The sequence below is a fragment of the Pleurodeles waltl genome, chromosome 4_1, assembly GCF_031143425.1.
Source record: "Pleurodeles waltl isolate 20211129_DDA chromosome 4_1, aPleWal1.hap1.20221129, whole genome shotgun sequence".
NCBI classification, from domain to species: Eukaryota; Metazoa; Chordata; class Amphibia; order Caudata; family Salamandridae; genus Pleurodeles; species Pleurodeles waltl.
In genome coordinates, this window is record NC_090442.1 from 993,165,843 (window position 1) to 993,178,856 (window position 13,014).

A 13,014-nucleotide genomic window follows, 5' to 3' on the forward strand; every position below is an offset into this window, starting at 1 on the left:
GCCAACCCAGCAGGACACTCCAGCTAGTGGAGTTGCCCGCCCCCTCCGGCCAGGCCCCACTTTTGGCGGCAAGGCCGGAGAAAATAATGAGAAAAACAAGGAGGAGTCACTGGCCAGTCAGGACAGCCCCTAAGGTGTCCTGAGCTGAAGTGACTCTAACTTTTAGAAATCCTCCATCTTGCAGATGGAGGATTCCCCCAATAGGGTTAGGATTGTGACCCCCTCCCCTTGGGAGGAGGCACAAAGAGGGTGTACCCACCCTCAGGGCTAGTAGCCATTGGCTACTAACCCCCCAGACCTAAACACGCCCTTAAATTTAGTATTTAAGGGCTACCCTGAACCCTAGAAAATTAGATTCCTGCAACTACAAGAAGGACTGCCCAGCTGAAAACCCCTGCAGCGGAAGACCAGAAGACGACAACTGCCTTGGCTCCAGAAACTCACCGGCCTGTCTCCTGCCTTCCAAAGATCCTGCTCCAGCTACGCCTTCCAAAGGGACCAGCGACCTCGACATCCTCTGAGGACTGCCCCTGCTTCGAAAAGACAAGAAACTCCCGAGGACAGCGGACCTGCTCCAAGAAAAGCTGCAACTTTGTTTCCAGCAGCTTTAAAGAACCCTGCAAGCTCCCCGCAAGAAGCGTGAGACTTGCAACACTGCACCCGGCGACCCCGACTCGGCTGGTGGCGATCCAACACCTCAGGAGGGACCCCAGGACTACTCTAAGACTGTGAGTACAAAAACCTGTCCCCCCTGAGCCCCCACAGCGCCGCCTGCAGAGGGAATCCCGAGGCTTCCCCTGACCGCGACTCTTTGAATCCTAAGTCCCGACACCTGGGAGAGACCCTGCACCCGCAGCCCCCAGGACCTGAAGGACCGGACTTTCACTGGAGGAGTGACCCCCAGGAGTCCCTCTCCCTTGATCAAGTGGAGGTTTCCCCGAGGAACCCCCCCCTTGCCTGCCTGCAGCGCTGAAGAGATCCCTAGATCTCCCATTGACTTCCATTACAAACCCGACGCCTGTTTCTACACTGCACCCGGCCGCCCCCGCGCTGCTGAGGGTGAAATTTCTGTGTGGGCTTGTGTCCCCCCCGGTGCCCTACAAAACCCCCCTGGTCTGCCCTCCGAAGACGCGGGTACTTACCTGCAAGCAGACCGGAACCGGGGCACCCCCTTCTCTCCATTCTAGCCTATGTGTTTTGGGCACCACTTTGAACTCTACACCTGACCGGCCCTGAGCTGCTGGTGTGGTGACTTTGGGGTTGCTCTGAACCCCCAACGGTGGGCTACCTTGGACCAAGAACTGAACCCTGTAAGTGTCGTACTTACCTGGTAAAACTAACCAAAACTTACCTCCCCTAGGAACTGTGAAAATTGCACTAAGTGTCCACTTTTAAAACAGCTATTTGTGAATAACTTGAAAAGTATACATGCAATTTTGATGATTTGAAGTTCCTAAAGTACTTACCTGCAATACCTTTCGAATGAGATATTACATGTAGAATTTGAACCTGTGGTTCTTAAAATAAACTAAGAAAATATATTTTTCTATAACAAAACCTATTGGCTGGATTTGTCTCTGAGTGTGTGTACCTCATTTATTGTCTATGTGTATGTACAACAAATGCTTAACACTACTCCTTGGATAAGCCTACTGCTCGACCACACTACCACAAAATAGAGCATTAGTATTATCTCTTTTTGCCACTATCTTACCTCTAAGGGGAACCCTTGGACTCTGTGCATGCTATTCCTTACTTTGAAATAGCACATACAGAGCCAACTTCCTACATACCCTAACAGGGATGCCCGACTGAGTGGACACTTTTTCGATTTTGTGCATCAAGGGAGAATGAGTGCTGGACCGTATCCAATTCCTCTCACCCGCTCCTCTTTGGTTGTGACACAGTCTTTGTGTGCCTAAACGTGGGAGAATAAAACATATCATATTCCTCTACTAGAGTACCAGCCACCCTATCTTGGCATGCACAGGCTCAGCAGAATAGTGAAACGAAGAGTTTTAAGGAACAGTCAAATTGTGTTGGTTTTCAGAACATGCATATAGTACTGATAAAACAAATACAATTTTCAGCATAACAGGAGCAGGCAGAAGTAGGTAGGAACATTTTCAAAAAGATACTTTGAATTTATGGATAGCCATTACAAAAAATGTCTTTCAAAGCATTTAGATGAATAGAGATGTGTTTTTTGTAAATTGCTGTTCAATATCTTGTGTGAAACTGTTAGCCATTCCCTACTTTTAGCTTAAAATATACATGTTAATGAACTCGCTGAAAGCATTACACATGAAAGAGGGCTGCATGGCAGTTCTGTAAAGAATGAAGAAAAAATGCATCTGTAGATTTTAAGAAATAAAATACTCCCAAACGTATATAAAAAGGGTAGTCCAAGTCACCTTTGACTTCCACAACCTTGTAAAGGCACATGATCTGCGGCCTCATGCTTCTATATGGTCACCAACTATTTGGTCACTTGCAGTATCCTTGTAATGCACTGTTGAGGTACTTTAGCCCATATCTAAATATCTAATAAATCTGTATGTATATATATTACTTAAACTGCTGTTATGTAGTTACAGGAAAGCTATACATGGTCAAAACCATCCATACTTGCAGTACTTACGTTTATCCCTTAAAGGCAAGGGAAGGGAATGCACCTGTATATCCTAGGAACTCAAGCTGCCCCTCAAAAATAAAACCCAAATAGGGTAAATTCAATGTGAGGTACTTTTCTTTCCAGTCAATGGACCCTTTTGGGGTGGAATCAAGGTGGAATTGTACATGGTTGCTCCCTGTTTGTAATGATTGATGCAATATGGAATTGAATGCACAAGAGTAGTTATCAGTGATTCACATTTATGCAAGCACTTCCAGCCGTCAGTTTTGTGCCGTCTTCACCTTAATGTTGATGACATACATCCACTAGGTTGCAGAGTCAAAAGTCAGGGCGGATGAAGCCAAGCGCAGTGCACAAGAGATTCTATTAAAAACAAATGCAACCAAGGACAAAGTGGACCGAAGCAACGAAGACCTGCGGAATCTCATCAAGCAAATCCGTGACTTTCTAATGCGTAAGTGTTACTTTACTCCTCTTAATATTACACATTGATTATACACAGTACATGAAAGGCAACTGGCTTTCTCTGGATATAGCCATATCGCACTGGTGTGATGAAACATATTTTACTGTAAACTTATCATGAAATCTGCAGGGTAACTGTGGTAGCAACCAACGCCAGTTGGTGTCATCATGGTCATCTGATGATAACATTTTCCATCCAAAGATTTCCCAACTTGCTCTCTGTGTTTGCTAGTTAATACCCAGCAAAGCATCTGTTAGGTACAAGGGGTCCTAATGAGATGTCACGAGTGGTCGCAAATATTAATAATAGTGTTGAATCTTTAAACTGTTTCTTTACATTTGTAAACCTGCATGGTATATTGTGTTTTGCAGTTTTCTTTGAGAGCAGTAGCACAAGACCTTGATTTCAACATACAGAAGTGTACTAGTAGTTAGGCCTAGAAGTCTTTAGAATTTTTGTTGGTTTCCTAAAAAGGTCCCAACTATTTTAAAAACATGTCCACCTCAGAGGAAAGAGTTGAGGGGCTTAACTTCACTCTTTACCTGCATATTTGTCTGAAGCAGCTAAAGGACCCCTGCAAGCCTGGCAGAATTGGGCCTGGGTCTCGACCAACAAAAGCATAAAGCCAGGAGTTGCTTGCTGAGCTCGTTAGTGCCCAGACACTCCGAGAAAATGCAGAACACTATGGCGGAAGATTCAGACAATGAGGATAAGCCTGACAACAGTGCTCCAGCGGTGGATTCCCTTTCCAGTAACCCAAGGGGAGAGGAAAACAGTAGAAATCTCAACCCCAAAGCCTACCTGGCGGTAGGCCAGGCCTCCTCAGGTCCACAGAAGAACTAGAGGATTTAGACTTAGAACTGGAGAGACTAACCAAAAGAGTAGCCCTTGAGTCCAAAATCTTGGCCATAGAGGGAGAAGGGGGTTAATTGGATCTAGCACCCATGAATGGTGCTAGCAGCAAAATAAATAGGGAGGCATCTTTTAACCATAAGATTCCCAAAGGGACTGTTCACAAATATGTTGGGGGTGATGACATCACCAAATTGTTTACAGTCTTTAAAAGGACTTATAAAATGAGAAAGCTCAACCAAAGGTATTTGGGTTCTCTACTTTGGGAGCTTTTCTCAGACAAGTGCACAGATAGACTCCTGACAGAGGAAGATGCTGAGTCCTATGACCTCATAAAGGATACCCTGATTGAGGGCTTTGGACACCACTAAGGAGTATAGAAATAAGTTCAGTCATACTCTAAAAATCTGGAGTCAGTCATGGGCTGATTTTGTAGATTTTTCAGTCAAAACACTTGATGGTTATTTAAAAGGGAGTAAGGTGCAAGACTACAATGGGCTTTATAATTTACTTATGAAGCTGCCTCTGTTAAGTAACTTTACTTCTGAAAAATGGCATCAATACTTGGTGGACCTAGATTTGACTTCTCCCCAGGAGTTGGGGAAGAAGGCTGACCACTGGGTCAAGACTAGGATGTCTAAAATGTCTCATGGAGGGGGTGACCAAAAGAAAGGGGTTACTGACCCCGAAACACCCCACGCACCTTCCTGGGTAAGATGCAGGGCAGCCTAAAGAAAAAGATAAGGAGTCTTCTAAAGGCCCCCAAAACCCTGTTCAGGAGGGTGGGCCCGAGACACTACACAATCAAGGGGCAGGTACCAGAGTGTAAGAACTGGGATCCCGAAAAGGCTTGGTGTTTTAATTATAAAGCCAATTGACCCCAAACCGGGGACTTTTCCAGTCCCACAAAGGCTTCCTCTAGAGCACCCACAGTTTCCACTGGGGTGATGAGTCTCCAGATAAGATTCTTGATGTGCCCTGACCAGGTCAGAGAGCACATTGAAGCCACACGTGTCTCAGAGAGTGGGGTGGATGTAGCGATCCTGGCTGTCTGGCCCAGTAATTTGGAAAAATACAGACAACAGCCACATCTTAATGGGGTTAGAGTGAAAGCATTGAAGTATACAGGTGCAAATGTCAATATGGTGACTGAGACACTGATATCCCCAGAGTAGTATTTGATTGGCAAGACCTCTCCAGTCATTGCCACTGATAACCGGACTAAAGTTCATCCTATGGCTATGGTGTCCTTAGAATGGGGAGGGAGTATTGGTCAAAAGAAGATGACTGTGTCCTCTGCAATTGCATTGGAATGTCTGCTAGGAAATGATTTTCAGACCTCAGCATGGGCTGCGGTAGAGCTCAAGTCCCATGCAGCCATGCTGGGAATACCAGAATGGATGTGCGTAAAAACCAGAGCACAAAGCAAAGCCCAGGGTGAAAAGAGGAGTTGGCGCCTGGAATAGGGGCCCTAACCTCCAAGAGAAAAGGTAAGAAGTCTCGGAAGCCAACTGCTGAATAGCCACAAGCTCGGATTCCCTCTCCTCAGGGAGAAGACCTTTTGGAATCAGAGGGAATTGTGCTCCTGGAACTTGGGCCTTGGACAGCGAGGATCCTAGGCCCAGGGGGACCTGGGCCTTCTAAGGAAGAGCTGTGCCAGGGACAAAGTACTTATCCCACTCTGAAGAGCCTGCAAGTTGTTGACCAGGAAAAGGGAGATGTCATACAGAACCTATTGGGAGGAGGGACTCCTGTATACTGAGGCCAGATACCCCAAACCTGGTGCCATTAGGAGAGTGGAAGTGTCTCAGCAGTACAGAGAGTTCTTACTCTCTCTAGCTCATGAATCCCCTTAGCTCGGTATCTTGGCCAGACATAAACCTGGGGTAGGTTAGTCATCCAGTTCTATTGGCCAGGTATGTCCCAGAAGGTGAAATAGTTTTGCAACTCCTGTGTTACGTGTCAAGCCAGTGGCAAGACAGGTAACAACCCAAAGGCTCTCTTAATTCCACTTCCAGGGGTTGGGGTTTCCTATGAAAGGGTAGGGATTGACATAGTTGGTCCCCTTGACCCTCCAACAGCATCAGGTAACAGATTTATACTGTGGTAGTGGATCATGCCACCAGGTATCCTGATGCCACTCCACTTAGGACTGCCACTGCCACTGCCCCTGCAATTGCCAGAGTCCTTATCAGTATCATTACTAGAGTGGGTTTTCCTAAGGAGGTGCTGTCAGACAGAAATACAGACATCATGTCTAGCTACCTAAAAACTATGTGTGCAGAGTGTGGGGTGACATTTAAATTTACCACCCCATATCACCCACAAACCAATGGTCTATGGGTGAGTTTAACAAGATCATGAAAGGCATGATGATGGGGCTCCCTGGAAAACTCAGAAGGAGACGGGATGCCCTTTTGCCATGCCTGCTTTTTGCCTACAGAAAGTGCTACAGAAGTAAGAGGACTCTAGTACCTTTGAACTTGTGTTTGGTCATCCTGTAAGGGGTCCACTCTGTCTAGTGAAAGAAGACTGGAAGAGCCTTCTCAACAAGCCCAAGCAAGAAATTGTGGACTATGTGCTTAGCCTATGTTCAAGGATGGCTGAGTACATGGGTAAAGCGACCAAATACCTTGAGGCCAGCCAAGAGCTCCAGAAGCTCTGGTATGACCTAAAGGCTGCACTGGTGGACTTCCAACCAGAGCTGAAGTATTGAAGGCTGTGGCACATAGAGCCCTCCAGGACAAATGGAGTGGTCCCTACCCTATTCTTAAGAGGAAAGGTGAGGTTACCTACCTGGTTGACCTATGCACTTGCAGGAGCCCTCACCGGGTGATCCATGTGAAACACATGAAGCATTACTGCGACAGGGCTGATGTGGTCATGTTGATAGTCACTGATGACGATCACAAAGAAAAGAGTGAATCTCTCCAGACCTCCTCTCCCCCAGCCCTAAAGTTGAAGGAGCTGTCTTTTCAGACACCCTTAGGAAGCTGACCCTTTAGGTGGTATGTGAATACTGTGTAAAGGGTCCAAGAGTTCCCCAGTGAGTGGGCAGGGCTTCTGTGTAATCCAAAAGTGCTCTATTTAGGGGTAGTGTGGTCAAGCAGCCTTAGGCTTAACACAGAGGATTGCAAGGCATCTACAAATATACACACAATAGTTAATAAATGAGACACACGACTCAAGAAGGAGATCCACACTAATTTATAAACATAGGTGTCTTTATATATGTTTAGGCATCAAGAAAAATCATTCTGGTAAGCATGTTTTTAAAAGGAATTCTTTTCACTCTAAAAAGAAAGTGGACGCAGTGCAATTTCTGCGATGTTATCCTATAAGAGGAAAAACAAGTTCTGCAAACAGGTAGAGTACAGCGACTCACAAGACCAATCTCCTGGGGCTATGGTTAGTAGTGGGCAAGGTCCAAGGCAGAACACAGTACACACTCAACGGCATGGGGGCGGCTGAGTGCAGAGTGAAAAACAGCGTACATGCCCAATTCATTCCTATGGAGATTGGTCACTGCGGCCAGTAGGTCAGTCAGGTGGAGCAAACAGCAGGGCTCAGGCCTCCTGATGCTCTGGCATGGGTAGGCACATTTGGTCCTTTTCTCCATGGCTTGAGGGTACGGTTGCCGAGGTGTCGTTAGGTGTTGGGTTTTCTTTACCATGCTGGTCGCAGTGGGGGGAAACTGCGTTCAGAGACTGCAGGCATCCTCAGGGAGTCCAGGAGGGGTTAAACCATGATGGACTCTGTAGGAAGTTGGCTCTGTATGTGCTATTTCAAAGTAAGGAATAGCATGCACAGAGTCCAAGGGTTCCCCTTAGAGGTAAGTGTAAAGAAATGGCTCCCTGTTGCAGTTACCCCCCACTTTTTGCCTGATACTGATGCTGACTTGACTGAGAAGTGTGCTGGGACCCTGCTAACCAGGCCCCAGCACCGGGGCTTGTGTAAAGAAATGGCTCCCTGTTGCAGTTACCCCCCACTTTTTGCCTGATACTGATGCTGACTTGACTGAGAAGTGTGCTGGGACCCTGCTAACCAGGCCCCAGCACCAGTGTTCTTTCACCTAAAATGTACCATTGTTTCCACAGTTGGCACAACCCTGGCACCTAGGTAAGTCCCTTGTAACTGGTACCCCTGGTACAAAGGGCCCTGATGCCAGGGAAGGTCTCTAAGGGCTGCAGCATGTCTTATGCCACCCTAGGGACCCCTCACTCAGCACAGACACACTGCTTGCCAGCTTGTGTGTGCTGATGGGGAGAAAATGACTAAGTCGACATGGCACTCCCCTCAGGGTGCCATGCCAACCTCCCACTGCCTGTGGCATAGGTAAGTCACCCCTCTAGTAGGCCTTACAGCCCTAAGGCAGGGTGCACTATACCACAGGTGAGGGCATATGTGCATGAGCACTATGCCCCTACAGTGTCTAAGCAAAACCTTAGACATTGTAAGTGCAGGGTAGCCATAAGAGTATATGGGCTGGGAGTCTGTCAAAAACGAACTCCACAGCTCCATAATGGCTACACTGAATACTGGGAAGTTTAGTATCAAACTTCTCAGAATAATAAACCCACACTGATGCCAGTGTTGGATTTATTAAAAAATGCACACAGAGGGCATCTTAGAGATACCCCCTGTACTTTACCCAATTGTTCAGTGCAGGACTGACTGGTCTGTGCCAGCCTGCTGCTGAGAGACGAGTGTCTGACCTCATGCGGTGAGAGCCTTTCAAAGGGACCAGCGACCTCTGAATCCTCTGAGGACTGCCCTGCTTCGACGACGACAAGAAACTCCCGAGGACAGCGGACCTGCTCCAAAAAGACTGCAACTTTGTTTCAAGAAGCAGCTTTAAAGAACCCTGCAACTCCCCGCAAGAAGCGTGAGACTTGCAACACTGCACCCGGCGACCCCGACCCCGTTTTAAAAGTGGACACTTTGTGCAATTTTCACAGTTCCTGGGGGAGGTAAAGTAATGTTAGTTTTAACAGGTAAGTAAGTCACTTACAGGTTTGAGTTTTTGGTCCAAGGTAGCCCACCGTTGTGGGTTCAGAGCAACCCCAAAGTTATCACACCAGCAGCTCAGGGCCAGTCAGGTGCAAAGGTCAAAGAGGTGCCCAAAACACATAGGCTTCAATGGAGAGAAGGGGGTGCCCCGATTCCAGTCTGCCAGCAGGTAAGTACCCGCGTCTTTGGAGGGCAGACCAGGGAGGTTTTGTAGGGCACCGGGGGGGACACAAGTCAGCACAGAAAGTACACCCTCAGCAGCGCGGGGGCGGCCGGGTGCAGTGTGCAAACACGCGTCGGGTTTCCAATGGTTTCCTATGAGAGATCAAGGGATCTCTTCAGCGTTGCAGGCAGGCAAGGGGGGGGCTCCTCGGGGTAGCCACCACCTGGGCAAGGGAGAGGGCCTCCTGGGGGTCACTCCTGCACAGGAGTTCCGTTCCTTCAGGTGCTGGGGGCTGCGGGTGCAGGGTCTTTTCCAGCCGTCGGGAAATGGAGTTCAGGCAGTCGTGGTCAGGGGGATCCTCGGGATTCCCTCTGCAGGCGTCGCTGTGGGGGCTCAGGGGGGACAACTTTGGTTACTCACAGTCTTGGAGTCGCCGGAGGGTCCTCCCTGAGGTGTTGGTTCTCCACCAGTCGAGTCGGGGTCGCCGGGTGCAATGTTGCAAGTCTCACGCTTCTTGCGGGGAGTTGCAGGGGTCTTTAAATCTGCTCCTTGAAACAAAGTTGCAGTTCTTTTGGAGCAGGGCCGCTGTCCTCGGGAGTTTCTTGTCTTTCTTGAAGCAGGGCAGTCCTCAGAGGATTCAGAGGTCGCTGGTCCCTTGGAAAGCGTCGCTGGAGCAGGTTTCTTTTGGAAGGCAGGAGACAGGCCGGTAAGTCTGGGGCCAAAGCAGTTGGTGTCTAATGTTCTTCCTCTGCAGGGGTTTTTCAGCTCAGCAGTCCTCTTCTTCTTGTAGTTTCAGGAATCTAAATTCTTAGGTTCAGGGGAGCCCTTAAATACTAAATTTAAGGGCGTGTTTAGGTCTGGGGGGTTAGTAGCCAATGGCTACTAGCCCTGAGGGTGGGTACACCCTCTTTGTGCCTCCTCCCAAGGGGAGGGGGTCACATTCCTATCCCTATTGGGGGAATCCTCCATCTGCAAGATGGAGGATTTCTAAAAGTCAGTCACCTCAGCTCAGGACACCTTAGGGGCTGTCCTGACTGGCCAGTGACTCCTCCTTGTTTTTCTCATTATCTCTCCTGGACTTGCCGCCAAAAGTGGGGGCTGGGTCCAGGGGGCGGGCATCTCCACTAGCTGGAGTACCCTGGGGCATTGTAACACGAAGCTTGAGTCTTTGAAGCTCACTGCTAGGTGTTACAGTTCCTGCAGGGGGGAGGTGTGAAGCACCTCCACCCAGAGCAGGCTTTGTTTCTGTCCTCAGAGAGCACAAAGGCTCTCACCGCATGAGGTCAGACACTCGTCTCAGCAGCAGGCTGGCACAGACCAGTCAGTCCTGCACTGAACAATTGGGTAAAATACAGGGGGTATCTCTAAGATGCCCTCTGTGTGCATTTTTTAATAAATCCAACACTGGCATCAGTGTGGGTTTATTATTCTGAGAAGTTTGATACTAAACTTACCAGTATTCAGTGTAGCCATTATGGAGCTGTGGAGTTCGTTTTTGACAGACTCCCAGCCCATATACTCTTATGGCTACCCTGCACTTACAATGTCTAAGGTTTTGCTTAGACACTGTAGGGGCATAGTGCTCATGCACATATGCCCTCACCTGTGGTATAGTGCACCCTGCCTTAGGGCTGTAAGGCCTACTAGAGGGGTGACTTACCTATGCCACAGGCAGTGGGAGGTTGGCATGGCACCCTGAGGGGAGTGTCATGTCGACTTAGTCATTTTCTCCCCATCAGCACACACAAGCTGGCAAGCAGTGTGTCTGTGCTGAGTGAGGGGTCCCTAGGGTGGCATAAGACATGCTGCAGCCCTTAGAGACCTTCCCTGGCATCAGGGCCCTTGGTACCAGGGGTACCAGTTACAAGGGACTTACCTAGGTGCCAGGGTTGTGCCAATTGTGGAAACAATGGTACATTTTAGGTGAAAGAACACTGGTGCTGGGGCCTGGTTAGCAGGGTCCCAGCACACTTCTCAGTCAAGTCAGCATCAGTATCAGGCAAAAAGTGGGGGGTAACTGCAACAGGGAGCCATTTCTTTACAGACTCAGACTCTGGAGGGCTGGGGAACCTTTCTAACCATCTTCCTACAGGGAATGGACTTTACAGTGGATCACAGACCTGGAACTGACCATGCCAATGCATATGGCCTTTCCAGGCTTTTCAACTTAGACGATGAAGACTTTGTTGGAAAAGGTTAGTCTCATTCTCTTTCATTGGTTTGGTGGGGTGGGGAGAGGGGTGTGTTTTTAAAATGGTCACCCACCCCAACCCCTTTTTGCCTGGTATTTGATGCAATTTTGACTGAAATGCAATGGGTTCCTGCCAACCAGGTCCCCAGTGCCAGATCTCTTTCCTAAAACTGTGCAGTTGTTAACCATTTGGCAATACCCTTAGCACCCCTGTAACTCCCTAGTAAACGGTACCCCTGGTCCCTAGGGCATGTGTACTAAAAAGGGTCCCTAAGGGGTGCAGCCTGTATTGTGCTACCTCTCACCACATGTCATGACATGGCACACCCCCTGCCCTGATGCCCATTTGGCACCAGGAGGTGGGCAATTAGGTATGCTAGAAGGTATGGAGTACACCCAGGTCTGACGCACCCCTAAAGTGTGCTGCCTGATGTGCCCCACTCTAGGAAAATTCTGCCATCTTGGTGATGGCAGAATTAGGAACTCTGGCACAGGGTTATGACCAGTTCCCAAAGGAAGCAGTCATATGGGGGTGTAGTAACCCCAAAGGTAAGTATCCCATTGGCTACTATCCTTCACTCCCCAAAACACCACTAAATCTAGTATCTAAGGGAGCCCCTGGCACCAGGAAAGCAGACTCTACTGACCCAAGAAGAAGGAGGACACCAAAGAGACACCAGAAACAAGAACAGAGGCGCAGTGACTGACTTGGTACCAACCTTGCCAACCTGCCTGTTGTCCCCAACAATTGCACAAAAGACTACTTGTCCTGAAGCTGAACAGCCCCCAAAAGCCTGGGAGGGCTGCCAGCACTCTAGAAACAGCCAGCAACTCCCCTGGAGTAGCAGAGCTACTCCCCTGCACTCTGCAGGCATCCCCAAAAGACAGAGAGAGCTTTACCTGTGCTACCCCGCAGACAAAACCAACACTGCCCTCGAGCCCTGCAGTCCAAGTCCGAGTGAACCAATGGTGCCTGAAGAGCAGAGGCCTTCAAGAGTTAAGCCCCCCTGGGGTTTTGACCAGACTGGAGCCTTTTTCGGTAAGAAAGAAGAAACCATGAGAGCCCAGGATCGTCACAAACCCAACACCAGAAAGCACCACTGCACCTGAGCCCCCAGCCCGAGTAGAAGTGGGCCAACGGAGTTCTGAGTCCCTCGGGAGTTGAGCCCCCTTTAGGGTTTGTCCAGACTGGACCTCCTAAACGCCACCTGCAGCACCTTTTTTGCAGGAACACAGAAACCACTAGTGCCTCCCATGGCGCAACCCTGCCTGACAAAACACCATTGCACACAAGCCTCCCAGCCCAAATTGCAGGGGACCAAAAATTACCCTCTGTCCCCCAAGACCCTTGAGATCAGAGCCCCCCCTGTGGGTTCCACTGGACTGGCTTCCCAGTCCTTACTTGAAGCCTTTCTCCACCAGGGCTGCTTTCACATTGAAATAAACGGGGCACCTGATGCTTAAAAGCACCTCTGTACCTGGGTGCCTCGTGCCCCCTAGACGACCTGCTCATGCTGCCTTTGGCCTTGCACCATGCTCACCTTAAGTCCCGGAGAACAGTCCTATAAGATGTTGCTAAGTGATCCTATGCAGTATATGTTTATTCCCCATTGGATTACATTACCACGTTAAAGTCAATGAAGTGTATTTTCTGTATACTTAAAAAGTGATAACTCAAAGTACTTACTCAATTATGA

At 48.8% G+C, this 13,014-nt stretch overlaps 1 protein-coding gene across 2 annotated transcripts in view; it reads left to right on the forward strand.

Annotated features, from left to right (window-relative positions):
• Positions 1–13,014, forward strand: part of LAMB1 (laminin subunit beta 1) — a 728,031-nt gene that overhangs the window by 606,229 nt on the left and 108,788 nt on the right. For both annotated transcript variants that reach the window (XM_069229822.1, XM_069229821.1), the window contains one exon: positions 2,945–3,089. In XM_069229822.1, coding sequence (XP_069085923.1) covers positions 2,945–3,089 — 145 coding nt within the window. The remainder of the gene's footprint in view (positions 1–2,944; positions 3,090–13,014) is intronic.